The sequence below is a fragment of the Pteronotus mesoamericanus genome, unplaced genomic scaffold (assembly GCF_021234165.1).
Source record: "Pteronotus mesoamericanus isolate MK-2021 breed Mesoamerican mustached bat unplaced genomic scaffold, CSHL_Meso_final contig_557, whole genome shotgun sequence".
NCBI lineage: Eukaryota > Metazoa > Chordata > Mammalia > Chiroptera > Mormoopidae > Pteronotus > Pteronotus mesoamericanus.
The window spans coordinates 6,564,127-6,591,022 of record NW_026555200.1 but is presented as its reverse complement, the minus strand read 5'-3'; the positions used below and the strand labels follow the sequence as shown (position 1 = coordinate 6,591,022).

The 26,896-nt window shown below is 43.7% G+C and overlaps 1 protein-coding gene across 5 annotated transcripts in view; it reads right to left on the bottom strand.

Moving 5' to 3' along the window:
- The window catches only part of RERE (arginine-glutamic acid dipeptide repeats), a 373,240-nt gene that overhangs the window by 52,344 nt on the left and 294,000 nt on the right, over positions 1-26,896 (bottom strand). For all 5 annotated transcript variants that reach the window (XM_054579811.1, XM_054579813.1, XM_054579814.1 and 2 more), the window contains one exon: positions 1,457-1,537. In XM_054579811.1, the coding sequence (XP_054435786.1) occupies positions 1,457-1,537 (81 nt within the window). The remainder of the gene's footprint in view (positions 1-1,456; positions 1,538-26,896) is intronic.

Sequence of the window (26,896 nt, the reverse complement as noted above, 5' to 3'; positions counted from 1 at the left end):
GCCTCTCAGTTTCACCCCAATTTGGCCAAACCAAAATTTCGACACTTGGGTAAAGGGATTTTAGTTTTTAAAAGTACACATCAATATTCAAATAATGGTTATCATCAGAAAACTTTCACTGTTGTCCATTCAATACCTCTTTCCATTGGTTCTGGGAAGAGCAAAATAACTTGGTTTTATGGATTGATTACATAATAAATTTATTTTAATGTATGTGAACAGTTTTCTCTCTTCTTACCATCCTCAAAATGTCTCATCTCTCAGCATATTCAGATGTATAACAAACATTAGAAGTTTAATATAGTTAAGACTGATGATGCAAACGCACCGATTTAAAGGCGGCTATACTTGAAACCTCAGAACCCATCTTCCCTATTTTGGTATCATAGCTCTTACAGTACTATACAGAAAGTATCTAGAAACAGTTCATTAAAAAAAAAAAAAAAAAGAATGAAAACATCAAAATTGAATAAGGAAAAAAAATCACCACCACCCAATTAGAAAACCAAAAGCCAAATAAAACAGAACCACCTACCTATTTTTACAATGACTATTCTTCATCCATCTCCCCCTTCCACTCCTAGAGAAAACGTCTAAATATTCACCCCCATCCACAAGTCCTGAAAAGCACTTCTTGTTACTGGACTCTGCTTCAGCCACAGATACTGGGAAGTAGTTGGTTCTACCCCTAGACTCCCACCCCCAGACTCCCCTACTCCTTGGCCTGGCCAGAGGGGGACACTCCCCAACCCGCCTCCAATAGCACCTGGAGGAAATCAGAGATGAATGAGACAGAATCCCTTGACAATATTCTCTTCACATAACTTGACTCTGAAGTTTCCTGAGCAAACCCTCCGGCCCTAAATTTAGTAAGAGTACTCAATAGATCTCAGTTTTGTGAAATATCACAGGAATTTTTAAAGCCCCATTTAAGCAATTTACAACAATTCTTGCGCATCCATCAAATGAGAAGTGCAAACTTTTAAGGCTGGAAAATCAAAGAGTTAAAACTACTCTTCAAAACATAACAACATTAAATACAGAAAAAGTCCCAACGGAATTCAAATTATATGAGCTACAAACCACATCAATCAAATCTGAACTGGTGATAAATGACATTTCCTATTTCAGCCACTGTATTTAAAATTAGATGTTAACTCCCCAATACCCCAGAATCCCCACCCCTCAACTTAACCCTCTGTTGCTGAAGACGTTTTTGTTCTTACAAGAGAAGTCCACTTTCTTCGGGGGAAACAGGCATAATCTGTCACTTACTATCTAGAATCATGAGCTAAAACTAAATGTGAAGGAAGTAAAATGAATAGGATGCTAAAGGCCAGACTGAATCTGAGCACAGCGCAGGGTTAAAGGAAACCATTTCACAAGATCAAGTGTGGAGAAGCAGCAGGAGCAAAGAGGAAAAAAATCAAGTTACATAAAGTCCGATTGTACTCACTGTTTCCTTATTGGGAAGCAGCTCCTTTCTGATTCTGAAGAAGTTCTTGCCGTACTGCCTGAGCCCCTTAACGAAGCGTTTCTGTGATAAAAAGAAACAACAAATGGGATGTAAAAACCAAAAACAAAACAGGATGTCAGCAAAGCAAAGATATCTGCAATCAGCAGAATAACAACCACAAAAACAAAAAGTCTCAGCCAGGGAATATTGACTGGGCTGGGGGCTGGGAGCTGGGACCCACCACGAGGGCAGGCCCCCCCACCCTCACCCGCCTTCCTCAGAACCCCAGGCCCACGCCCCACACAGGCTTAGCAAAGACCGTCCGGTGTCTGAGGTTCGGAAGCAATCTGTGCCCTCTGTGCCACCAGTCTGTGCACTGGTCCACCAAGGCATAAACAACAAATAGGCTCCGTGTTTCAATAAAACAGGACGATTGCTTTCCACCTCAGAACGAGGCTTCCCAGAGTGTCGCGCAGAAGGGAGAAAACAACCAAACCTGGAGACTTTTCCCCACAAGGGCACCCTAGAGGGTTAAAAAGCCCTAGCGTTAATCCGAGGAATTCGCTAGGAAGGCACCGATATCAGAAGCCCACTGGGAGCCTGAACACCAGTTGGCCTGCCCCGCCATCTCCGTCGCAAAAAGCCACTCCAGGACATCAAATAAAGAACCATCAGCACCCCTTCCTTCTTTCCGAAGCCCCTCACCGCCCCCTCCCCCCATTTCCTTAGCAGTCTGGAGACTTTCACGTCGTCCCACGGCTCCCGGGCAGCCCCTCCCCGCCCCAGGGCGGGGGCAACCCCCAGCTCCCAGCTCCTCCGGCTCCCACCTCGGGCTCGGGGCCCGAAGCCTAGTCCCGCGCAGCCGACCCGCCAAGGCACGTCCTGGCCGGGTGGGCGCGGGTAGCCGGGCAGCCACAGGTACACCGGGCCGGTGCCGAACCCACTCAGGGTCCGGGGCAGCGAGAGGCCACGCCTGTCACCGGCTCTGGTTCCACAAAGCGCAGGCAGGAGGCAGCCGGGTAGCTCGGTGTGCGACCGAGGCTGGCCGCGCAGCGCGGGGCGCAGGGCGCGGGGCTGGGGCCACCGCTGCCACCGGGGGAGGAGGCTGGAGCAGCGCGCAGAGCCCGGCGCGGCCGGGCGGCTGCAAAAGGCGGCCTGGATTGCCGCGCTGCCCGCCGGCCCCGCACTCCGGCCCCCGCCCCGGGGCTCTGCGCCAGAGCCTCCCGGGACCGGGCGCTGCCATCTCGGGTCCTTCCTTCTGAACAGCAGAACTAAAATCCCAGCACCGAAGCACAGAAACTTCCTCCCTACCGCTGCGAGAGTGAGCAGAGGGCGCCTTCGGGGCTGGGGCCGCGCTGGGACTCGGGGCCCTTCCCAGGCCGCTCCGTTTCCAGTCCTCTCTCCCGGCGGGCAGAGCCACCAGCGCTACGGCCAGCCGTCCACCAGCCCTGGGCTGCGAAATGGGAGGCCGGCCCGACGACCCCGCGGTCCCTTCCGGCTGGGATTGTGGGCGGCTGCTCCCCGCGGCCCAGGCATCAGGCTGCACCTCGCCAGGCCCGGCTCACAACGAAATCACCGCGGAAGCTTCCCAACCAATAAATCACCTGCCCACCGGGAGGAGAGTCCCTCCCACTCCCCGTGTTTGAGACCAGCCGGGCAAACTGAGTGAGGAGCCAGGCTTGGCCTGCAGGACCGATCTGCAACCTCCTACTCCCTTCCTAGAGGCTCTGCATTTTCAGATTTCAGCCTCTGCTAAGATGACTCATCATCGTCAGTTTTCAATATAATTCTTATAGTTCAAAGGAAAAAGCACCAAAAAGAAAGGCACCAAAAAAAAAAAAAAAAAGACAGAAAGAAAGAAAAGGCAAGCCCTCCTCTAGTCTGGAAAAGAGTGACCTCGGTTACTTAACATGAGTATCGTTCTCAGGATCAACATGCATCCCAGACTAGGACTACGTGCTAGGCATCTCCACTGGGGGCACTGAGAGGGATGAGGCTGCCCTGCCCTCAAGGAGCTCCAGAGCAGATAGGCAAACAGATCAATCTCTGGGCCCTCAGAAAAGCATCAGAGGAACAAAGGGCTGTGGGTGGGGCTAGGAGGAGGAAGCAATTTACACTGCTGGTGTCTCAGAGGAAGTGACAAGGAAGAGCAGGAGTCTGCCAGGTGTTGCTCAGCAGGGCTTCAGGCAGAGGCGTCAGTCAGGAAAGGCAGATAGAACATTCTGGGAACTGCAAGGAGGACAGGGTGTGCAGAAAGGAGTGCCAGCAGGTAAGACTGGAGTGGCAGGAGAGGATCAGGTTGCAGAGAGCCTTTTAGGCCCAACAGAAGACTTATGGTCCTAATTGTAGACCAGCCGAGAGAAGTTCAAGCACGAATGGTCCATGGAAAGACTAGGTAAGGACTGCTCCAGTGGCAACGTGGCTGTGGCCTAGGCACAGACTGGCTGCAACAGAGAAGCTAGTTAAAGAGGCTGGTGAGATAGCCCAGGTGTGACATGAGGAAGGCCCGAACTTAACCTTGGCCATCAGAATTAATGCTTCTTCATGCACTCTTTAACTGTTTCCTGAACACCTAGCACTGGGAAGAATTTAAAAGTAGTCATGGACATTTATTAAAACTGATTCATTTTTAGCATGTAAGATAAATGTGTATGGGGTCATTACAGGACAATCTGAGATTTCATTCAGCCAAGCATAAAGCAGTGAAGTACAGCTCCTCGGTGCAGCAAGGAAGCCAAGAGGGACAGACTGTGTAGTGTAGAATGCCTTCCCCGAGATGGGGAGGCAAGGGTAGGTCTGAAGAACAGACAGCATTTGCAGAGGTGGAAGGGGTTTGGAAGGCCTCCATGAAAGACAGAGGTGGAGGATGAGAACTGATTATAGGAAAGGAGGGTCTACACAAAGTTGTGGTGGGTGATCTGGCATGAGTCAGATGGTGGAATGCCAGGACCATGTGATCTGACGGTGGGCTGGATGCCAAAGGACACAGAACAGGTTCACTGGGAAAGGCGGGCATAAATGGAGGCGGCATCTGAAGAAGGCCGAGTCTAGAACATCAGGCTTCTGTGGTGGGGCTGAGCAAACGAGTTCAGACTCTGATTCTGCTGCCTGTTATGATGCAATCCTCTGAACATCATCCATTCAAGTAATCGTTATTAAGTACCTACTATATGACAGGGTCTCAAATATATTAACTTAAGACCCTTACAACCTACAAATAAGTACTATTATTATTTCAATTTTAAAGACAAGGAAGCTGAGGCACAGATGGTTAAATAACTAGACCAAAGTCACCCAACCTCTCAGAGGAAAAGACAGAATTCAAACCCTGGCTCCAAAATCCATGCCCAGCACTGCCACACTCTCTGTAAAATGGAGGTAAGAGTCTACAGATGTAACCATTTTCAGTCATGGTACCATTATCCGTGACTGCTCTTTCCTGTTGGCCCCAACATCGTATCACCAAGACTTCAATATTCTTCCTAAGAAAGGTCTTTCAATACCCTCCTTTCTTATCTATTCCAGTGTTAGTCCCAGGTCAAGCCCTTATCCCTCTCTCCTGCTAGCTAGCCTATTAAAACCCAGCTCCCCCACCCAGCCATTTACTAGCCTCTGCAAGGAATCTTTCATAGCCACTGAGTTAACCATGAGCCCCATAGCATCCTGACCCTAGCCTTTACCTAAGAAGAGCTCTTTGACCTATTCAGGGTGGTATTTACATCCCTAGCCCCAAACTCAGGGCACTCAGGATCCTGTCCCTGTCTACATTTCTATCCAGGCATCCAGTGATGCCAACTGGCCAACACGGCAACTGTCTGAACTCTGGACTATATTTTCTACTACTCTCTACAGCCTACTCAAGATATCTCCAGTTTACCTCAAGCCCAAGTTCAAAATCCCTTCCACTCCAAAATGAAATTTCCCTGACCATCCCTCCCCATTCACTTGGCATTTATTTATTTGTATGTATGATGTCTCATGGACTGTATTAGAGTCTGTATGCTCTGAAAAGACAGGCACTGTATCTTACACCACTTTGTCTCCTGATAGCATTAGGCAGTTGGAGCTCCCATGTTTTTGACATGCAAGTGAAACAAACCATGAGATAACGGGCCTGGGCTGGGGTGGTCACAGCAGAAGCAGTATGTTAAAAGTCAAAGGGTTCATTTTGAACTGTGATATCAGAGTTGACTTTCTTGGCTCTATGACACCAAACTCTCCTGATTCTCCTCATATCACCTGGCTTAATCCTCTATTCAACCTCTAAATGTTACGAGTCTTCCCAAGGCTTTCTGCTCTACAAACTCCCTCTTAATGTATCTCCCACTGTACTCTTGGCTTTAAATATCATCCAAGATGCTCACGACTATTTCTAAGGCTAACTCTATGGTTCGAGCCCACTGGGAACACTTGCTTGAATGTCTCAGACATTTCAAACTAACTGCTTCCAGAAATAAGATTTTTGACACCCAGTGGTGAACACAGACCACTTCTGTCAATGTATTTCAATGACTATGCTATCAAGTGCAAATTACCATTGGTTACACTTTAAAAAATAAAAAAAGGAAGTAAAAGCTTCATGTGGCCTTCACTGTTACTTCTCTATGGAAACCCACAAGGCCTCAAAGCTGGTAAAACATCTGCTTCTCAGAGACCAGCCTTCACCTTGTGGTTTACCAGAAATGGAGAGTAAGTAGCCTTTAAAATCGAAACCAAGCCAATCCACTCAAAGCAGTCAATGATTAGGTCAATATGTTAAATAGGCTTTCTGAGGCTGTAGTCTCCTTTCCCTCTATTAATTCATCTCTCTTCAAATGAAGACCTTGAAGTTTTTAAGGCTTGACTTTAATAATTAACACTATTGACTTCAAAATGGACAATACAGGCATACCTTGGAGATACTGTAGACTGGGTTCCAGACCATCACAATAAAGCAAGTATTCTAATAAGTGAGTTGTAATCGTCTTGCTGGTGGAGGGTCTTGCCTTACATTTGTATTAAAAAAAAAGAAAAAAAAAGGAGGGGGGTGGCCAACGTCTGTGAGGTGCAATAAAGCAAAACGCAGTAAAATGAGGTCTGCCTGCATGTTAAGCTTCTGAGTGACAGCACATAGACACGAATTGTTTCTTAGTAGTTGAGCTGAAATTCAGCATTCCCAGTGCTGAAATTCCAGGCCTCATGAATTATTTCTACGTCCCTTGGCTTTTCTGTCCCTGACGGTGTATAGGTATTAGAATGCCAGGATGCCAAGGCTGAAGGACAAAGAAAACTGTGCTCATTTACGAGGCGGTAACGTGGGCTGGGTCACGGCCCTGTGAGCTCAGCGGCCCCGCTTTTTACACTCTAGAGACCTGCGGTCCCGCCACTCCCTGGAGTGTGCGCTGAGGAGCTTGCGCATTTGTTTACAGTTAACCTGGCTGTGGGTCTGTGGGAGCACAAAACAAGTCCTTTTCTATTTCTGAATCCCCACAGCCAGGTAAGATCCAAATATAAATATAAATTTATTTATGGCAAGGAGATTATTCTTTGCTTTGTTTTACAAATTTAAATTGTGGTTGTGTTCTAGTGTTTATTTTATATACTGAAATATATTTTGACATATAACATTGTGTAAAGTTGAGGTGTACAACACATTAATTTGATATACATATGTTGTAATATGATTGCCATTGTAATGATAATTAGAGCTTCTTTCCTGTTACATAATTATGCTCCAGTTTTTAGACAAATTGCTATCGCTTTCTATTACTAAGCTAAATATCACATCGTCATCAGGAGTCACCTATCTGTGTGTCCTAATTGAGAAATTTAATTCCTAGCTTTAAAAAAAGTGAGTTACCCGAACACAGTATTTACTGTTAAACTGGGTTTTAAATAGGATCTGGAAAACTCCCTCTCTCATTTTTGGTAGAATGGAAAGAACATGAGATTCAAACTCAGAAGTCCTAGGATCTAGTCTGTTTTTCTGTTCTATAAAGGAAACTTTGACATGACTGTTTATAGATACAGCCACTTTTGAAATAGGAGATACTTAATAGGAATAAACACAATTGGGTCAAAAATGCAGTAACATTTTCTCTTATGATAAAGTAACACGTTCAGAAGTTCCTGGTGCTATTGCTGAGCCTGCCTATGTCAGAGCCCCCTGAGCCCCGTGCCCCTGGCCCACCCAGATGCTGACTGACCCTGTTACCCACAGGAGGGCCAGGTGGGCCTAGGACAAGCAGCTTCACTGTTACGGGTCATAATGTGAAACAGGTAGGGAAACACCACCCTATACAACAATAAAAACAGCTGACATTGAGTAGGACATATCTTAAGGGCTCTGTGTGCACTGACTCACTCATTCGTCATTGTATAGATGGAAAAACTAACCATGTCACCAAATCTCTGGACCAGAGGGAGAGGGTCAATGGAGACAAATGCAAACAACTGGGAGCCTCAAAAATGGGGTGAGGCCCAAGAATGGAGTCAAGGACAGGGTGCACATCACGGGTGCAAAGGGCATCTGTTGCTGGGTTTGTGTTTCAAGATTTTAAATGTTCCCCCAAATCTATAAATGAAAAAGTAAAGGCTATATTCTTGTAACAATTTATTCTTGCCTCAGTTTGTTCCTCTTTAAGAGTTGGCAAAATTTTTTTTTGCCCTATCCATTTCAAAATTGCTTTTCTGAACATCCAACTGGATAGCAAACAGAAGAGTACTAGAGTAGGAGTAAGTCCTTCCATGAATAAGGTGTACTTTTATCTTCCTTGTCTGCACATGAAACTCCCAACATGGCTCATCTCGAGGGCTGGATCTGACCTGTGTCTGCAGCAGAAAAGAGAAGCAGGAAGATAGGACTATGCCTCAGAAACGGCTAAAAGATAACTCTGCATTAACCCCTGGCTGAGAGCTTTCAAAATTAACTCCCTCTGGTGAATTTTAACTAGTACATCACAGTCAGAAACTCACCAGGACTTCTGAAAAGGAATGTCTACTCAATCCTCTTACATAACTGTTTGGAAAACACTGTCGGTATTAAAATGATTCCCACTGTGAAAATGGCTGCTTTTGTTCTACCCTGTTTTCTGCACAAAATTTTATGTTAATAACTTACTGGTTCTCAGGGGACTGAAGAACATGCGTATTTGCAAGTAAGCAAACCACAGTGTCCTCCCCCCGCCCCCCGCCCCGGCTAGAGATACAAACATGTAAGCCCACAAGCCAGGCAGGGAGTAAGAGGAGTGTGCCCAGTGCTCTTCTGAAGGCTGAATGCAGCAGGATCACAGCGAAGACGTGTCCTCAGTGTGCGCCTGTGTTAATGAGTAAGGTGAAAAAAAGAGAGGACTGATGCCAAGCAGAAGAAATGAAAGCCTTTCCAAACATCTGTATTACACAATGCCTACCTACCTGTTCATCAACAGCTCTAACTGACCGACCGCTAGATGAGAACCTATTGCATTTCATCTATATAATCCTGCTTGTTAAAGATTCCTGTCACCCTCTCTCTAAAACATTTCCTGCTGGAGGTATACAATTGATGTTGCTTTGAAAAGTATCATTTGTTTTTGGTTTTAAATATTTAACATATTAATGAAAGGGTAACTGAGTAAGGCATTACTTTTTTGATAGACACAACCCAGGATCAACTTGTCTGGGAGGAGACATGCTAGCAATCATGGTGGGCATTTCCAAGAGTTCTATTATGTTGCTCCTCATTTCTGGCTCCACTTTGTAAGTATGCTTGGAACTTACTAGCATTATTCCAGGATAACTACAGTAGTTATACTCAGATTTCCAACTGTGTGGGAGGTCGGCGCCCACAATCCTGGAGTTGTTCAAGGGTCAGCTGTAGTTAATAGTTTTATTAAACTAGTTATAATTTTTTAAAAAGCAAACAGGATAACTATTTAAAACAATAACCACAATTTTATTGATGATTCGTATCTCTCATCTAGCTAGATCTGACTCGTCTAGAAAAATCTCGTCTAGATTTTTCTCCAGCTCAAACTTGCACCTACACTTTCTATTCAGAGTAACAGCTTCTGTTGTCTCAGAATATTGCAATCTCAACATGGATAGTGATGGGTCCTAGACCAAGTCCTCTTCAAGATAGGTGTCAGTGGACCCATTCTACAGATGAAAAAACTGATGTTTAGCTAAATTAAATACGCTGCCCTAATCAATAGCTAATCAGGAAGGGTAGAGAGTAAATGAGACTTCAAAATAGGATTAATTACTTGAAATCTAGGTACAGAAAATATTCTTTTGCATCTACTCATATTAGAGGAATTAAAGGTTATTATATTTCTTTAAAAAATTCAAAAGGAAATTTTACGTATACACACATATATACTTGTTTTTTGAAGCAAGAGACGGTATGCTGTTCGAAACTTTCCCGCAACATCACCTGGATGAGAGCGCGCGGCTCTGTCACCGAGTGATCACGGCCTTAGTGAGGCTCGCTGCCTCTCGGAGATCCTGTGGGCCTGGGTGTAGGATGGGCACTGGGCCTGCCGCCGGCTCCGGAGCCTCGGCGAGCAGTGGCTGTCTCTTGTACTCCGCCACTTGGAAGCCACAGTGAAGGAGGGAGGCTTTTCCCATGCCGAGACGAGAGGACAGTTACGCTCTTTTCTAAAGAGACCTTACTAATGCACGATGTGTGTTGTCAATGATCTTCTCTGGAAATTCAGAAAACTCATCAAAGATACCTTTAATGTTAAATAAATTCTAGTTTTAGCAAAGACCTGTTTCCTCCACCTCATCCCAAAAGATCTGATAGTACTTAGCACAGAAGCCCAAATGCAAGCCTGTCCATTTCTGAAACAAGTCCCCTCTTGGGTCAAACACTAGCTTTTCAGCTGTCATGGAGGAATAATGCCACAGTATTCTCAATCCCAGTTCTTCTCCTTTCAATCTTCCAAAGGCTCAAAATACAACAGTGAGAACTAAGGAAGCTAGGTGTTAATGTGATCCTGCCACAATTCTCTGGGAACCAATATGAACTTCATTACAAAAACCACTAAAAACTGTAATGACAATGTTAGTCAACTACTAATTAATTAAACCAGTACAGAACCTTCCAAATTAGACTTCCTCAATCTGTATGCCCTATCACTCTCTATAATCTTACTGTTTTATTTTAATACATTGCTCTTATTACCATATGACATGACATGTGATACTAAATATTTGAGAAGATTTGTTCACTTCTATATCCCAGCACTGAAAACAGCACTTGATAGGTATGCTGGAGATCAACATCAATCACTGGCTGAATGAGTAAATGAATCTGTTTGGAGGTGAGCTAGCTTGGTCTTCCCAAAACATTATTTGATTTCCCAGCCATTTGCCCTCCATTTTGACTCAGTGTCTTCTGCTATGTGTTCATTGTTTCTGACTCTCTAATTATCACTTACAAAATTACTTAATACCAACTTTCCTGTCCATTCAGACATATAAATCCCACGAGAGAAACCACACCATCCTGTTCCATGATACCAGCTCAGCACCCAGAGTGAAGCTGATAATGAATTTTTTCAACACGCCTGTGTGGTAAACCCTTCTCAGGTGGTCTCAAATGTCAAAAAAAAAAAAAAAAAAAAATTACTCCATTTTTCACTCAAAGACCACATGGCCCATAGGAAAATGACCTCATTTTGAATGATTTACATAGCAACTGGGCTCACCAGCAAAGGCCACTGAGCCATCCTATATATCTCTGTCTATATGATGATTATGTTGAGTTCCCTGAAGTCTTTTAACTATGGCAGACCTAACAAAGCATTGCCACTGGGTGAATATCAGACCACGCTTCAATGCATTTTAAGTCAACTGAGACCTGGCTAGTTAATCAGCAGCATTAACAGATATAGAAATAGTGCCAGCAAAGTATCTCTGGTCAATTATGGCTGCCCAGCTACACCCAAATTAAAAATAACCCAATACTAATGACAGAACCCAAATGGGCATTATAGGCTCCTCCTCTCCCTGCGAAATCACCCATTGTGGAGTCTCCCTGTAAATGTTTCTGTAAAGTGGCTCATAAACAAGTCATTAAAAACCTTCTTTAACAAGTAGATCTCAGCACAAAAGCAAAGAGGAATAAACTGAAAAAAAAGAAAAGAAAAGAAGAAAAAAAATATGTGGCTTGATAGACATTACAAGGAAGTAAAAAGGGAAAAATCTTTAGCGAGAAAACTTTCTGCAAAAATTTTAAGTCTAAATTAGTGGCTGCCCAATAGAAATTGAATATGAGCTACAAATGTAACTTTAATTTTCTAGTAGCCGTATTTTTAAAGGATAAAATTAATTTTAATAATAGAGGAGCTTCTAATGTCTCTTTTAATTGATAGATCTAAAATATTATCAATTCAACACATAATCAATTAGTAAATTATTAATGAAATAGTTTTTTTTTTTTTCCCCTGCTAGGTCTGTTAAATTCAGTGTGTATTTTCCACTTACAGCACCTCTCAACTGGGACTGGCACATACTGGTGCTCAATAGCCACATGTGGCTGGTGGCTACCAAATCAGATAGCACAGGTCTAGAATGATCCTTTCTTCTTTTTTGTAAAACATTAAAACACCCAAAGCACTAAAAGTTTTCTATTAGGGAGGTAAAATACATTGTTAGAATTATGGACAGTATCATATAATCCTAAATGAAATAGAATCGTAAAGGTCTGTTATTTTAAATTAAATGAAACCCGTCCTCCAGAGGAACTCAGGAAGTGATGATCTGTTCCACAAACAGGGAAAACTGAGGCCCTGATAGTGCCAGGGGCTCGCCTCAGCTCCTGCCAGGAAAGGGCTCCTGAACTTTGTTTCTCCTTCACAACATGACTAGGGTCAGGGTTTCTCCTTTAACTTTGCTCACTTTAAAGGATCTCCATATAGGGAGGAAAAATCAATTATCTCTTTAGTAAATACAGGGGAATGGAGTGGGGGAGAGAGTGTATTTCAATTACAAAAGGCAAACCTGGTGGTAAGGCAGATCCCTGTCTAACCGGTGGTCATTGTTTCCCTTTTTGTTACCGTTTGGTCTCATGCTGTCCCCATGCGGGACAACTACCACAAGTCTCTCAAGAGAGATTCCCCACATCAGGAGCTGGTAATGGGCCCCACCACGAGGCTGCTCCGCTGGCTTTTGTTTGGAACAATAGCGCTCCCATGATACCTCTCTCTTGCTGAAAATATTGGTATTAAGGGAGCACGAACACAGCTGTGTGTAAATTACACATACAAACAGATTAGATCTGTATATTTATAAGGAACACAAACATACTAATAACGCATTTACATACACAGTTGGGTACATTGGGCTGCACGCAGAGTTGGTTTGAGTTTTAAAGTATTTCCTTAAAATTTTACAGAATGAAATGCTTAAGAAATGCTTAGCCTACCTAGCCAGGCTGAGATCCTTCTGCTCCCTCCTCCTATGCAGAATGCGCCCCCACTTCCCAAGTAAATATCTCTTCATCCACATTTATAATACAGGAGAAATTGTTTGAAACTCTATGAAAGAAAAACCTCATGATGAAGAGCTCTCAAACTCACTTTTATAGTAAAAATAAATCAATATGGGATAATTTTCAGTTACAAAGTAATAATTATAAATTGGGGTGAGGAGACAAGAGAAGGTGGTATAAGCAAAAGCAGAAAGTGGGGAGGATCTGAAAGTTCAAAATTAACTTGTCCTAAAATGACAGCGCTCCCTTCTCTTACACACCAGTGCATACACTTACGGAGAGGAAGACTTGTTAACACAGCATATAGTAAGGCAGGGTCTCTGGATTTTTCAGCTAATTTTGTAAAACAGGGAGAAGAGCAATCAGCATTTTTTGGTTGCTGCATTAAATCCAGATACGGACACAGGCACCAGGAAACCTGGCCTCTGGTTCTCTGCCTGATTCTATCAACACTTCAGATGACCCCAGGCAAGCTATTAACATTCCCTGGGCTGAGTTTCTCGTGGAAAGATGGCATCCCAAGTATCCTAATTTACCAGATAAAAGCACTAACTTTTAAAATGTTGAGTGTTCCAGGAAGATAAAAGAAAGAGAGTAATAATCCAACAAAGCAGAAATGTTAACCTATACATACGTGGACAGACACATAACAACAAGCTCATTACAGGTCTTAATTTTATTCTTTAAAATTTTTAGGGGGGAAAAAACCCCTCCAACTGATATTCTTCATCTTTTATTTTTTTTTCTTGATGTGGTTTGTATAAATTCCTGGTTAAAAAAATAAATAAAAATAAAAAAGGTCCATTTCTGAGGCTTGGGTTTACCGTGCTTACAGTTCCACCAATAAATCATCTCCCAATCTGGGCTTGGAAAAGCACTGGCCACGGTTTGATTGCTCCAGCCCCAGGTTGCCAGGCAACCAACACAAGGGGGAAGTCTGAGAACCGCTGACAGATAGCCAAGTGGCTGAAACAACAGACTTCTCTCTGTCAAAAATGTGTTTCAGAGAGCCACTTCCCCACCTCTGCTCTCTGCTAAACACTACACGATTGTAAAATCAAAATCAAAAGGCCACTGTAATAAAAACACTTCCTGTTCAATTACGAATTGTTAAAAAGCTGTGGGGAGGCCCAGATCACACAGTGTATGGCAACAGAAATGTGATACTGTAAATGAGATAAAGTCAGCACCATGCGAGAAACCTGATCTAAATGCAGCTCTGTAGCTTGGAGTCAGGGGACGTGGTGTGTGGAGCCAATCAGCTGCCTAAGAAAGCGCCAGGAAGAAAATAATGTGTTGAAATGTTGAAGAAACAAACCAAATAATAACTAAGAAGCTTCAGGTCCATATTACTTAATAATAAAACCAAGAACATTTGCAAGCGTTGTTCTTGCAAACAATCAGGAGATAATGAAAGTTTGCCCCCTTTGGATGGATTTCTTGTGGTAGAATAGAGCCAGGAAAGTAGAGGACCCTCAACCACACGCCCTGGCAGAGGGGCAGGTGGGTGGGATTCCCCAATACTTCACAGTAAACTGGATTACAGGAGACACCAACATCCTTCAGGTAACGCCCTGTAATACCAGGTCTGCCATCTGACAGTCTACTGCAACATCTGAAACACCTACGGGGCTTGCCCGAACCAGTAACACTGTGCCACACGTCTGCCGAACGTCACTCCTACGCGGCACCTGCCCCTGAAACCACTTCACTGACTCTGCCATCTGGGGCTCTTTGGAAACTCTGTGGCTACATGGAGGAGGCAAGCACTAAGAACACAGTTCATCATTTTTGTACTATGGACCCTTTTTGGCAGCCTGGTAAAGGCTACCCTCTTCTCAAAACGATTTTTAAATGCCCAAAATAAAATATGTGGATTAAAAAGGAAACCAGTTCTATTGAAATCCAGTTACCAAAACATTTTTAGAAAGTAAATATACATACTTCATTGACATTAAATAATAAGATCTCCCAGAGAGTTTGGTTTTTTTTTTTCTGGGGGGGGGTGTTTAATTTTGTTTTATAATAAAAGCTCAGATTATAAAGTTAGGGAGGGCAAGAACAGCAGTTTACTCATCACTTAAATTATCAAAGCAATGCGCAGCCTGGCTCACTGCCCAAAGCTGACCAACTGAATCTTGGGATGTGAGTAAGGCCCTCAGGCTGGCCCTCTCCACACCGCCAGCCCTGACCCCATGGGTCCTGACTGTCCCTGGGTTTTCCTAGTGCCCAGAGGAGAGCCTGGCAAGAAAGATTTGTAGGTCTATCGTCTGCAAAGTGCAGACACGACAGATTGTCTTAAGGACACATGGACTCAAATAGTTCTAAGGGAATTCATTTCCAGACCTTCCGCTGTCACATTTTCTTTCCTAAATTTATCTGCCTGGAAACTCACTGTGGCGTGGAAGGTGAAGGGCTGCCTTCTCTTCAGCAGGCGCCCTCCTCTCACCTCACAAAGGCACCGTCCCTCTCCCAGCCGGAGGGCCCTCAGGCAGGAGCCCCAGTGCACCCAATGCAGCCTCAGTCCACTGCCTGGCGGCTCAGCGACTGCCTGCCTGCGCCCTGAGGGCCTTCCGCAGCTAGGGTACTTCCCAAGCCTTAGCTTTCAACCAAACTGAAGGAGGCTCTCTAATGGAGATGTCATCTGATAGTTTATTAAAAATACATCTGAAGATATATTTTATTTTGGCATTATTATGGAAGAAATTCAAATAATTAAATAACACTGTAAAAAAAACCTATCATTCCCATCTACTTATTCATGTAAACAAGGTTTCTAAGCATTTATATGTACAAATAAATGAGTAAGAATAAAATTGATACAGAATATGGCCTCACTTGAACAATAAGCAATACTCATCCAGGAACTAATGTGATTAAAAATCTCAATCCATCTCATTTCCAATAATTAAAAAATAAAATTTTATCAACATTTATAGTATCTTGTTTTGTTCAACTATGCACTAATTATTATGAAAATATTTTAATTATTGGAGAGAACTTTTCTTTAGCACAGAGCTTTATTTCTAAGAGAAATCATAATATGTATACGTATTTTGATACCCATACTTTTTTGTTTCAGGGAGTATGAAAGGCTGATCTGACACAGACTCTCAAATGCAAAATGTTTTACATTACAATAAAGTCTATGGGCAAGAACATTCAAATACTGGTTATATAATTTAAAGAGGGTAAAAGATAAAGTGTAAATTTTACTGCTAGAACGAGTCCATTTGTGTGTTTTTAAAATAGATGACAATGGGTATAAATTGCAAGGTATTCAAAATACACTGTATATATTTAAGAGTGATGGGACAGTTTTTCTTCAAGATGTCAATATTTGTAGTATGTTAGAAATTACATCCTTATGATGAAAAAAAGCATATACCAATTTAAATGTGGGAGGAAGTATATGGCTCTTAAAGCAAAATTCTTTTAGAAGCTTTAGGGGCAAAATTTTTTTTTAACTTTATATCTGAAAGGACAGCACAGGACTTCCTGGGAGTGCCAAGCCTGCTTCCACATCTCAGGTAGGTTAACTAGACTCTGGTTTTACCAATTGAACCAAACTAGGGTTACTCAAAGCACTTTGTAGAACCAAGACAGATGGCGCCACCAAAGCTGGATTTATCAGGATGATCACTTTGAAGATTATGCAAATGTCTAATCACTGTATTCCAAACCTAAAACTTTTATTGTAGATCAACTGTAATTGAAAAATAAAACAAATCTTTTTTTATTTGTTTGGTGTAACTGTTGTTCACCAAGATAAAGACCATTCTCTACTTGAATTTCAAACCTGGTCTGGCACTTCTGCATTCAGAAAGAGCAGGGCACTCAAACCCTTCAGTATGCCAGTTAAAGTGCTGAGCAACCTCCATTCCATCACTCCAGCCTCCGCTTCCACCACACCTAAGTGTTTGGATTAGAACTTGTGTTAAAACGGCTTCTGAGGTTTCATGTCAGTTCACGGGGAGCCTGTGCTGTGTTGAACAATGTCTACGATGAGTGCAAGAAGGAGGAAGATAGGCATTTGGGCTGCATATCTACTACTGTTGTTTTAGATTCAACTACAGCCAGGCCCCTTCTGCTCCCTGAACATGCCTGCGCTCTCCCACCTCTGTCTCTCCTCACACAGTCCTCTGCCTGGAGATCCTGTGCATTGACTGTCTCCACGGACAGTCACCTACACTGCTCCTCACCTACCGGCCTTGTGACCTTGAAAAGTTCACTCACTACCTCGTGCCTAGGTTTCATCCTCCTCCTCTACGCTCCCAACTTTCTGTGGGCCCTGCCATGGAACTTCCAGCACTGGATCTGGGCACTCAAGTCCATCACTATCATTAAAATCTCTCTCCTCGAGGTACAGTGGTCCTATCTGGGGTCATCTGGCAGAGTCCTTTCCACATACAAATCATGTTTCTGCAATGACAATTCCTATTATTATTACCTGAACCGTTCAGGGCCAGAAGGAGCTTAATCAGTTAATTAACACTCTTTTCTGAGAGAGAGAGAGAGAGAGAGAGAGAGAGAGAGAGAGAGAAAATCAATGGCTTGCCCAAGGAACAGCAGCTGGTCTGAGGCACAGACTTAACCAAAAACACATTTGCCGATGCTTGTATTTCCTAAACCAAACTTTAATTACATTACCAGCGGGTAGTTTTCTACAGAGGAGGAGTTATCTAAGAAACGAAGTGACAAAAGAATGTAGAGGGAAGAAAGGAAGAGGAGGAACTGGAGTTTCTTGTTTTTGAGTACAGCGTGAACTGAAAAAGAACGGGACACAACGCAGACGTTCGGAGGAGGGGTGCGCACCAGCAGTGGGTCTCTCCCCAGCTAAGCTGGGCACAGCCCAAGGCCTGAGTTCGGCCTTCACAGCCTTTTCCCAGGCTGGCGGGAGACCCAGGCTGCTCTGACAGCAGCAGGCAGGACTGGGGGGACCTTAATCTGGGCGAGGATGGGTGACAGGGAAAAAATTCTTGCGGCCTAATAAAGGATGAAAAAGAAATGTTCTTTATAATGAGGAAATGAATCATCTACCTATCAAGCTCCTTCATGTCTTTTTTTTTTTTTTTTTTTTTGCTTTAGGCTCTTAGGCCTGGTTTGATAAAACATATTACACTGAGGAAACATCGACGAAAATGAAACCACAGTGACGTCTAAAGGGAACTCCACGGACTAAGCAGAGCCCCTTGGGATTTAGCCACTTCTCCCTGTCCTCTCTCCTGGCCAGAGAATATGCATCCAAAACTACAGTAAGATTATCAGCAAAGGCTTCAACAAGAACCAGAACCTTCCCTTCTCATTTTTCCACCAATCCAAAAAAATCATGAAAAAGGTTTTATAGAATTTTTATGGCATTAATTCTGTTATTGTGTTCCCCATAATGGAAAATGCATGTCTCTGCATGACAAATGCATTGACTTCTACTTCAATGACAGCCACATGATTTTACTTCCCTAGCAAAGCTCCCCTCTCTCCTTTCAGCCAGATTCAGTCCATTCTAAGCTCTCAAAAGTTTCTGAGTCCTGGAGGCATTTATCTGGTCCTGACAAGGAACAGTTCATAGGCAATTGAGATATGACCCCAAAGATCACAAGACAGGGGTTAAGTAATTTAAATTATTAGAAAAACATATATCACACTTGATTAACCGACTTGGAGTATCAGAGGTGTTATTTGTCCAGACTTACTTAGGAGAAAAGAAATATGGAATAAGAAGTGGCTGCTATCCTGAGGAAGGCAGTTCAGCTCTGCAACCCCCACCCTACTCAGCCTTTCCCTTACGCAGTGACTCTACACCCAGCTCAAAGCCCCTTTCTCATCCCTGTCTCTGACAGCACTCACGGACACAGGGGCAATCTTACTCATACCCTTCTAATCCTCTGCTTGAATTGACAATTCTTGGTGCCCCTTATACCGTCCCAGCCACCCACTGGTACCCATCCCTTATAACCGGACATCATGAAAACGTCTAAGAAAAGAAACCGAACTGTTCTTTTATTGGCTATACTGCACAGCCACTGTTAATTCCACAAAATCTCTCCTTCTTGATCGTGCCCCTCAACTCCTGTACCATCTCTTGTCCTAGCTCCCCAAGCTCTGTATGCAGCCCTGGACTATCAGTGACACCAACAATGTAATCAATACTACAAGACACGCCTCAGCATGCTGACCTTGTACCAAGGCCCTATCCCAATCTTCGAACTGAACTGCGCCAAAGACACGCCAGTCCTATTGTGCCCACATTTAAAAATGTGTAACTATTCCCATTTCCCATTAAGTTAAACATCATGTTTAACAAATTAAGCAATAGTGTCCAAACCTTTCTCCTGCCTTTGTCACTGGGTCCATCCTTCTGCCTCGCCAATGTAACAATTCCAAGTCCCTTCTCATTCTGCATTTGTGTCCCCAGCACCCTCGTCAGGTCCTGGCTCTGCCACTCACCAGCTCTGAGACCCTGAGCATACTGATTAACCTCTTCAAGCCCAGTTTCCTCAACTGTGAACTTTCACTGTAAGCAGAAAGCTTCTTATCTTTAGACCATCATTTCTAACTGCTACATCCTCCTGCATCTTTGACAATCACTTCGAAGTCAACATAAACCCTTCCATTCTGCCCTAAAGCAAGTACTTCTCCCGGTTCCACAGTTTTATGAAAGGTACCACCAGACTCCTCCCTTGTACCAAAGCACAAAATCTGAATGGCATCTCTCCAACTTGCTCCTCCTCCTGCCTCCAATCGGCTGGGCTTCTCTAGAGAGGCCATGTGGTGTAATAAGTTCAGAGGTGGGCTCTGGAGCCAGGACACTGGGCTGGAAAGCAGGCTTTACGAATTACTCTGTGACCTCAGCAAAGTTCTCTCCCCTGTCTGTGATGCAGCCTCTTTATCTATAAAATGTCAGTAAATGAGTCAATTCATGTCGAGTACTTAGAGTAGCACTTGGTACATAATGAATGTCTTGCTTCTCACTACCTCTTCCTTAGTTTCCCTCAACCCCTTTTGTACATCAGAATCCAATGCCCTGATTGTATCCCCCAGATGAAATATATCAGAATCTCTGGAGTGAGACCCAAAGCTCAAGGGGTGGGTGTGTGTGGCGGGGGGGGGGGGGTGTTTGTGTCTGTTTGAAGTTCCTTATGTGATATTGGTGTGCAACCAAGATTGAGAACCATAGCTTATAAGCCTAGAGCTCTCCATGCCTCTCACTAGAACCACAGCACTTACCCAGTGCCACGGTCCTCAGGGCCTGCAGCATGGATGCCGGGGGCCCACCCCGAGGCTGTGCTCTAACAGGCCTGAAGTACAGTCTGGGCACCGGGACGCTTGTAAAGTTCTCCAGGTGATTCCAATGAGTGGCTACGCTTCAGAATTGCAGGTCCCCTTCTTTGCCCACTTCGATTTGCCCATGTCGCTGCCAGTTAATCTACAATGATGGCAGCAGTCTTATCATTCCTCCCTCCCAAATATGTAATCATTCCTTATTTCCTATTAAGTTAAACATAAACTTCTCTTCCCATAAAGAGTGGGTAGCTCTGAATCAGCTGTCTTAACACTCCTCTCTCTGCAGCTTCCTTCACATGGGGTGACCGGCCGCTAACCAACCACCCGCACTCTTTTACACTCCGTTCTGCTACCGGCTTCCATCAGCCCGTGCATGGTGAAACCCTATCCCCTTCAGACAGCACCTCCTCTCCTGCACGCCTCCTGCGCCCCCTGTCCAAGAGGAAAGCGGCAGCGTTCTCATCCCCACGTTCCCTGTGGTCCCCAGCACTGTCAGAAGTAGAAGAGGCACTTAGAGCTTTCAGTTGTGTGGCTACCGTATCCTCTCTAGGCTGCCTGTGGCGACAGCATCCAACTCCAGCGCTCATTTCCATCCACTGCCAAGACCAGTTAAGGCTGCCACGACTGCCAGGCCAGGGCCAGGGCCATGGCCAGTGGGGGCTCCTCCAGAGAGCTCAGCAGGCAAAGAACAAACGGCAGTTCACTGGTGGAATGTCAGGGATCAGTTCCCTTCCTTTTGGATAAGGGAATCAATACATTTTAAAACCTTGTTTCTAAAAAACTAAGCTAAATACAAAAAAGTCTCTTGAATAACAGAAGACCACACTGACAACAGGACAAAAGATTCCACTGGAGGAAGCAGCCCCACAGTGGACGGTGGCAAAAGGGATTCACAAGCACCCAGCAAAGCCCTGCACAGAGTAGGTACGGAAACACAGGGGGATTAAATTCAACACAAGATGAAAAAAAGTCCTTTCTCTCTCTCTCCCTCCCTATTTGATACTTTAAAAGGCAAATCTAAAGTTGGTTACCCAGAAATACTGAATGGTTTGCATTTTAAGAGCTCACCACCCCTTCTGTAAAGATCCTCATCTGAAGGGGCGCGCTCCTGACACATGCACAACCCTTGTAACAAAGGGACTCTCAAGGGCCTCCATGATGTCAAACCAGAGTAGGGTAACCTGGTGTGAGGTGGAATGACTCTTCTAAATGTGTGAACGATGGAAGATCCATCTGAAAGTCTGCCTAAAAGCAAGGTAATCTAAATGAATCCTTGGAATGTATGACAGGGGAGGAGGAGAAGGAGCAAGGGAGAGTAGAGGAAAGCAGGGGAGAGTAGGGGAAATGTGAGCTGATTATAAAGTCAGAGTTCTAATCAGGGAGATAAACTTCCAAGGTCAGCCTGTTCTGGGGTCAAAAACTTGGGAAGTTGACATAGAAGTTGGGCTGTCCCAAAAGATGATCTGAAAATAATTTTCTAACATTTGTTACTGCTAAAAAATCAGCGAATTTCATTATGTGGACTGGCCTGAAAGGGAGGATACCACACTTTCATTGCCCGCTCCACCCTTTAAGCTGCTTTGGGAATTGGAATGGCTTTGCCTGGTAAAATCAAGAGTCCCAAGTGGCGTTGTGCTGGGAACACAGAAACGGGAACCACAGACCAAGAGCCCAATGCCTTCTACAACCAAAGCCATTTTATTTTTAAATGGGTTTTGGGTCCAGGTCAACTGGTTCCCCAAATCTATACTTAATTCATTTTCTAAAACTTCCCTTTCAAAAATGAATAACCAAGCCTACTTAGCTCTGTTACCCTAATTAATCACAGGCCTTAGATAGAAAAAGAAAATGACTAATTTAGGCTGAAGGTGCCTGTTTGGGAAGCAGCTTATCAGCAAATGTGACACTTCAGGGACTTCAGTAAGAGTGGTTCCCAGAGAAGATGTGGAGCTGCCAGGAGGAAAGGGACTGGAGGAAGTAACGAAAAGCAGAGCCATCGGTGACGGAGCACCCTGCCCCCCCCCCCCCCCCCGCTCTGGGAAGGCTTACAACACAGAACGTGCACCTCAGAGGGAAGGCTAAAATGTTTTGTTTTATTACGGCTCTTGGGCAAGATTGGAAAAAATAAGTATATAATCAAAACGTACAAAGCAGGTGGAAGGGGTACAAACCAAGAACTCTTAGTACTCAAAGAACAAGTGAATGCGTGTACATACTTGTTTTCAAACTACCTGAATGGAGATGATTCCATTAGCTAGAGATTAAACAATCTGCCCAATCTTTAACCTGAGAAGTCAAAGGGTAGGGGTGGACAGCAGACCAAGGCTGGCGTCAGCCCCAGGTTTCCGGTCAAATACACCTGCCATTGCAAAGCTCATCCTTTCCTTCTTCATTCTCCTTTCTCAGACTAGAAAACTAAGACCCAAGGGGGACCTGATTTCCTCAAAGCCCCAAAGGTGGCCGCCAGCCTGAGAGCTCTCATACGGGCCTCCGGGCTCTCAGGACAGTACTCTCTCTCCAAACCATGAGGCCTCTTCTTCCTGGTACCCCTACTCCAACCCTCCTCATCCCGACAAGGAGTCTTCCAGACGGGAGGGAGAAGAGCACGGCACACCTTGCCTCCTGCCCTGCATTTCAGGAGTGGACTCTGGGCCGCGCAGGAACCCTGGTCACAGCAACAACGCTGAAGAGACTCAGTGTGTCCCAGGGCACTCTACTTCCAGGCTGGAGCCCTTTCTGGTGTTCTTGGATGTGTAATAAAATGATCCAGAATGACAGAGTACACACTTTAAAAAAGTTCTAGACACATACTTTGTTATTAAATATGGATTGGTAGACTTTCCAGCCCTCAGGCCATATGGTATAATGTCATTCATTCTGCTCCATTCTCTTATTTTCAGGTTCATTTTTTACCTGCAGCGCTCCTTGCCCCCTCCTTATTTGTTCCTTGGTGTATTTATTTGATAGCTCTTGTTTCCTATTTCTGGGATTAACAACATGGGATCAAGCCCTTTGCAATGGAAGAAAACATTCCAAAAGTGACCTAATAGAGGGAGCACGCTAGAGGTTTGGAGGGAACTTGAGAGCAAAGGTATATTGCCCACAGATCAAAGTCACAAAAAAAGACACCCCCCTCCCCTGCCAGACACCCAGCCAGCCTTAAGAAAGATCAGTAAACAGGCCATTATACTTCCAAAAGAGTGAGGGGCTGTGTGGGAAGGTGGGTTAGTCAGAGTAGCCAGATTGATGCTGGGCTACCTACTGAGCCTTCTTCCTTCTCTCTCCATCACTCACTCTCTCATAGCAAAGCATCTCAACCACACACAGCAGTAAGTTTTTAGTGATGATGGCAAAGAATGAGCTTTGGCGGGGGGGTGGGGGGGGCGGGTGTCCAGAAAATAAAACCACAGACAACTGGAAGGGATTTGTTGTTCGTTCCAAGGGAAGTTACTAAGAAGAACAGAAGAGGGAAATGTCCAGTCGATTCTGCTGGAGTGAGAACAGGCCCTGGTCCTGTGCAGAGTAATGGAGAAGCCCCGTGACTGCAACAGGGCAGGAGCTCAGACAAGTCCACCAACTCCACTAAAAGGATTAAAGGGTCTGGAAGAGAAAACAGCCTCTACTAGGTTTCTCTTCCATTCAACCGGGTCAAACGATAGTTTCTGAATATCACCCCTGCTCCAGGCCCTGGGCTATGCAAGAAGAATTAGACTGTGGTCCCTGACCTTGACTTCTTAGTCCAGTGTGGGACACCCAGATGAACGTGCCACCATGACCCAGTGGGGCAGATTCCCACACTCTTTAGCACTTAGCGCACACACTGGGTAGGCCACTTTGTGGCCTTGTTTATATGTCTTCCCTTGTAGAATGCCTGCTTTATTCACTGCTGTGTCCCCAGCACATAAAATGGTGTCTGGCGGACTCTGAGCTCTATAAATACTTGTGGAAGGAGTAAATGAATACTAATTGGTCATCTAAAGTCAGACTGAATCAATAACCTGGTAACCTGGCAGAACACAAGAAGGGGTCAGCCTACCTTCATGTTCACACAGGACTGACAAGGACGGAGACCGGGCAGGCTTGCCATCCGCCGAGCCCCCAGTCCCAACAGAACCGAACGCCAGAAACGCAGAGCCAGAGAGACAGGCCTGGGCTGAGCGCTGAGGTCTGAACTGCAGAGACCATCGTTCTCATCCATGGACACCAAATGTGTTCTGCTTTCTAACACCTCAAAATATAAAGGATTTTGCTTTATACATGTGGGATATTCACTCATATAAAAGTACTTTGGAAAAAAGTCTTAAAGCAAGTGTTGCCTTGAAGTAGTGTCACTTAGCATACAGGGTGTAGGGGGAAGAAAAATAACAAAACACTACCGGGAAATATTAAAGCCAGGCTGGCACTCTAGTGAACGTAGCAGCTGGGGGCCACCAAGGCCATTAGTACCCCTACCTGAGAGAGTCTGATCTAAGACAGAGTACAACTGCAGAGAAGAGACAGCTTTAAACGAGTTACTTCCTTTCATTGTAGGGTTCCTACTTTTTTTTTTTTTTTTTTTACCTCCTGTTTCTTTCCCCTAAGCCTGAGTTCCAGTTGCCAGGTTAACAGTGTTCACCTGTGAAAATATAAGGCTCCAATGTCACTATACGTGGATTATTCAATGCATACACATTAAAACTGACTCTAGTTTTGTTGCTTAGAAACCACAGAAGGAAAGAGTTCTCCATCCTCTTCATTTATAAAACAACCACTTTGTCTATGGGAGAACAAATGCAATCTCTCAAGTCCCCTTGCGTCTTGTTCTCATTTTTAAAGGAACAGAGAAAGATGATTGAGAGTGGCTGAAAGTATATGTTAGCTCCATTTTTTTACACGCCCTTGAAAATAAGATGGAAAATGTGGTTTTAGTAACCCACTGCTCTAGTGTTTGTTAATCTTTCAAGTTGAAGATTCTCCCCAAGGCTCCCTTCCTTCAAGCGAAAATGAAAAATGTTCCATAAAAATTACTCTTTGACTTTAAAAGATTATTCTGAGCAGCAAAAAATAATTTAGGGTATGCTTGTATTCAACGTGGGTTTGCTTCCCAGGTCTCTATTCTGTTCTGCATTGCCCCAAGGCCTGAACACACACATGTGCACAAATATGCACACATGAAGGTTGGCACAGTTTATTGTTGGCTTAAAAATTTTTCTAAAAAATAAAAATATAAATAAAAATAAAAAACTATCTAAAATCAGGGCTAGGGGAGAGTACACTTAAATATTGGCAAAGAAAATAAAAGAATATCCTTGTTTAAAAAAAGAGAGAAAAACAGGTCACTAACTTTTTTGACCATAGTAATAAAGAGGAAGCTTAGAAAGTAATGAAGCTGCGTCTGTGAAAGGCAAGGTCATGGCTGAATTTGTAGATTTAACCCAGAGGCAAATTCTATTGACCTGAAATACTGAAGTAAATTTTTGTAATATCTCTCCCCTTCTAATGCTTGGCCTACCTCATTTACAAGGGGATTTAAAAAATATGTTTCTCTTTACAGCTTGTTATACAGTAGAATCTTTCTGCCAACTGACAAAACTGATTGCCTTACCAACTTTTCTGCACATATAATTGAGTTTTAATTTGCTATTTCATTTCCAATAGGACTTGACAATAAACTCCACTCTATCACAGTGCTGACTTCTTTAAACAACAGTTAGATTCCAAGGCTGATGGGAGCCGATCACAGTTCAATTCCATTAATACTTGAAACATTAGGCAAATTTCCATTTGCCTAATTCAATTCCATTAATGCTTGAAACACAAGGCATATTTTACCTGACTGTACATTTCCCTTTGTAATGTAAGGACTGGTTTTTACCGCGGACCATGATAAGAATATGTAACATGAGTAATATGTGTAATGAGTCAACATTTATATTCCTCTTATTTTTCCTACTCTCATATATAAGAATTAAATTGTTCATAGGAAAGAGTACCAATTTGGTTTGAAATTAGAAGAAAAGTGATCAGTAGAGAGAAAAACCTACTTTGATTCAATTTAAAAGTACTAAGTATGCGTTGCCCTAAATCCGGTATGTCTATATTTCAGGTTTCCAAGTGAACTGTATAAATTTTCAGACTAAAATTTCATTAGACAGTTGAGAATATCAATGTTATGATTCAATTTACATAAATATACAATTACATAAAATGATGTATGTACATGAACAGGGACCCAATGAGAGCATGAAGCCAGAAAACTGTGAGAACTGATGTTCTAACAATAGGAAAATTCACATATATTTTACAAAAGAAGAAAATGAATGGATTCATATTAGATTACCTGCTGGATTCTCCTATCATCAACATTTCCTGTATGACTACATAAAATGCTCAGCTCTGGAAATGTGACCATTCCTGAAATAAATGCCATACAATTAAGCTTTCCCCTATGTTGGAAATATAAAATTTAAAATTAAACACCAAAGTTATGGAAAGAAGGGGAAGGGACTAGACAGGGAACATGTATGAATGACCCATGGACACGGACAACGGAGTGGGAATGGACTGTGGGAGTGGGGGGTGGGGGTGGGATGGGTGGAGGGGGGTAAAGGGGTAAACATTTAGACAACTGTAATAGAATAAACATGATTCATAAATTAAGAAAAATAAAAACAAAGTTACGGACATCTTAAACTCATGTGGCACCACTGCAGCTACGGGGA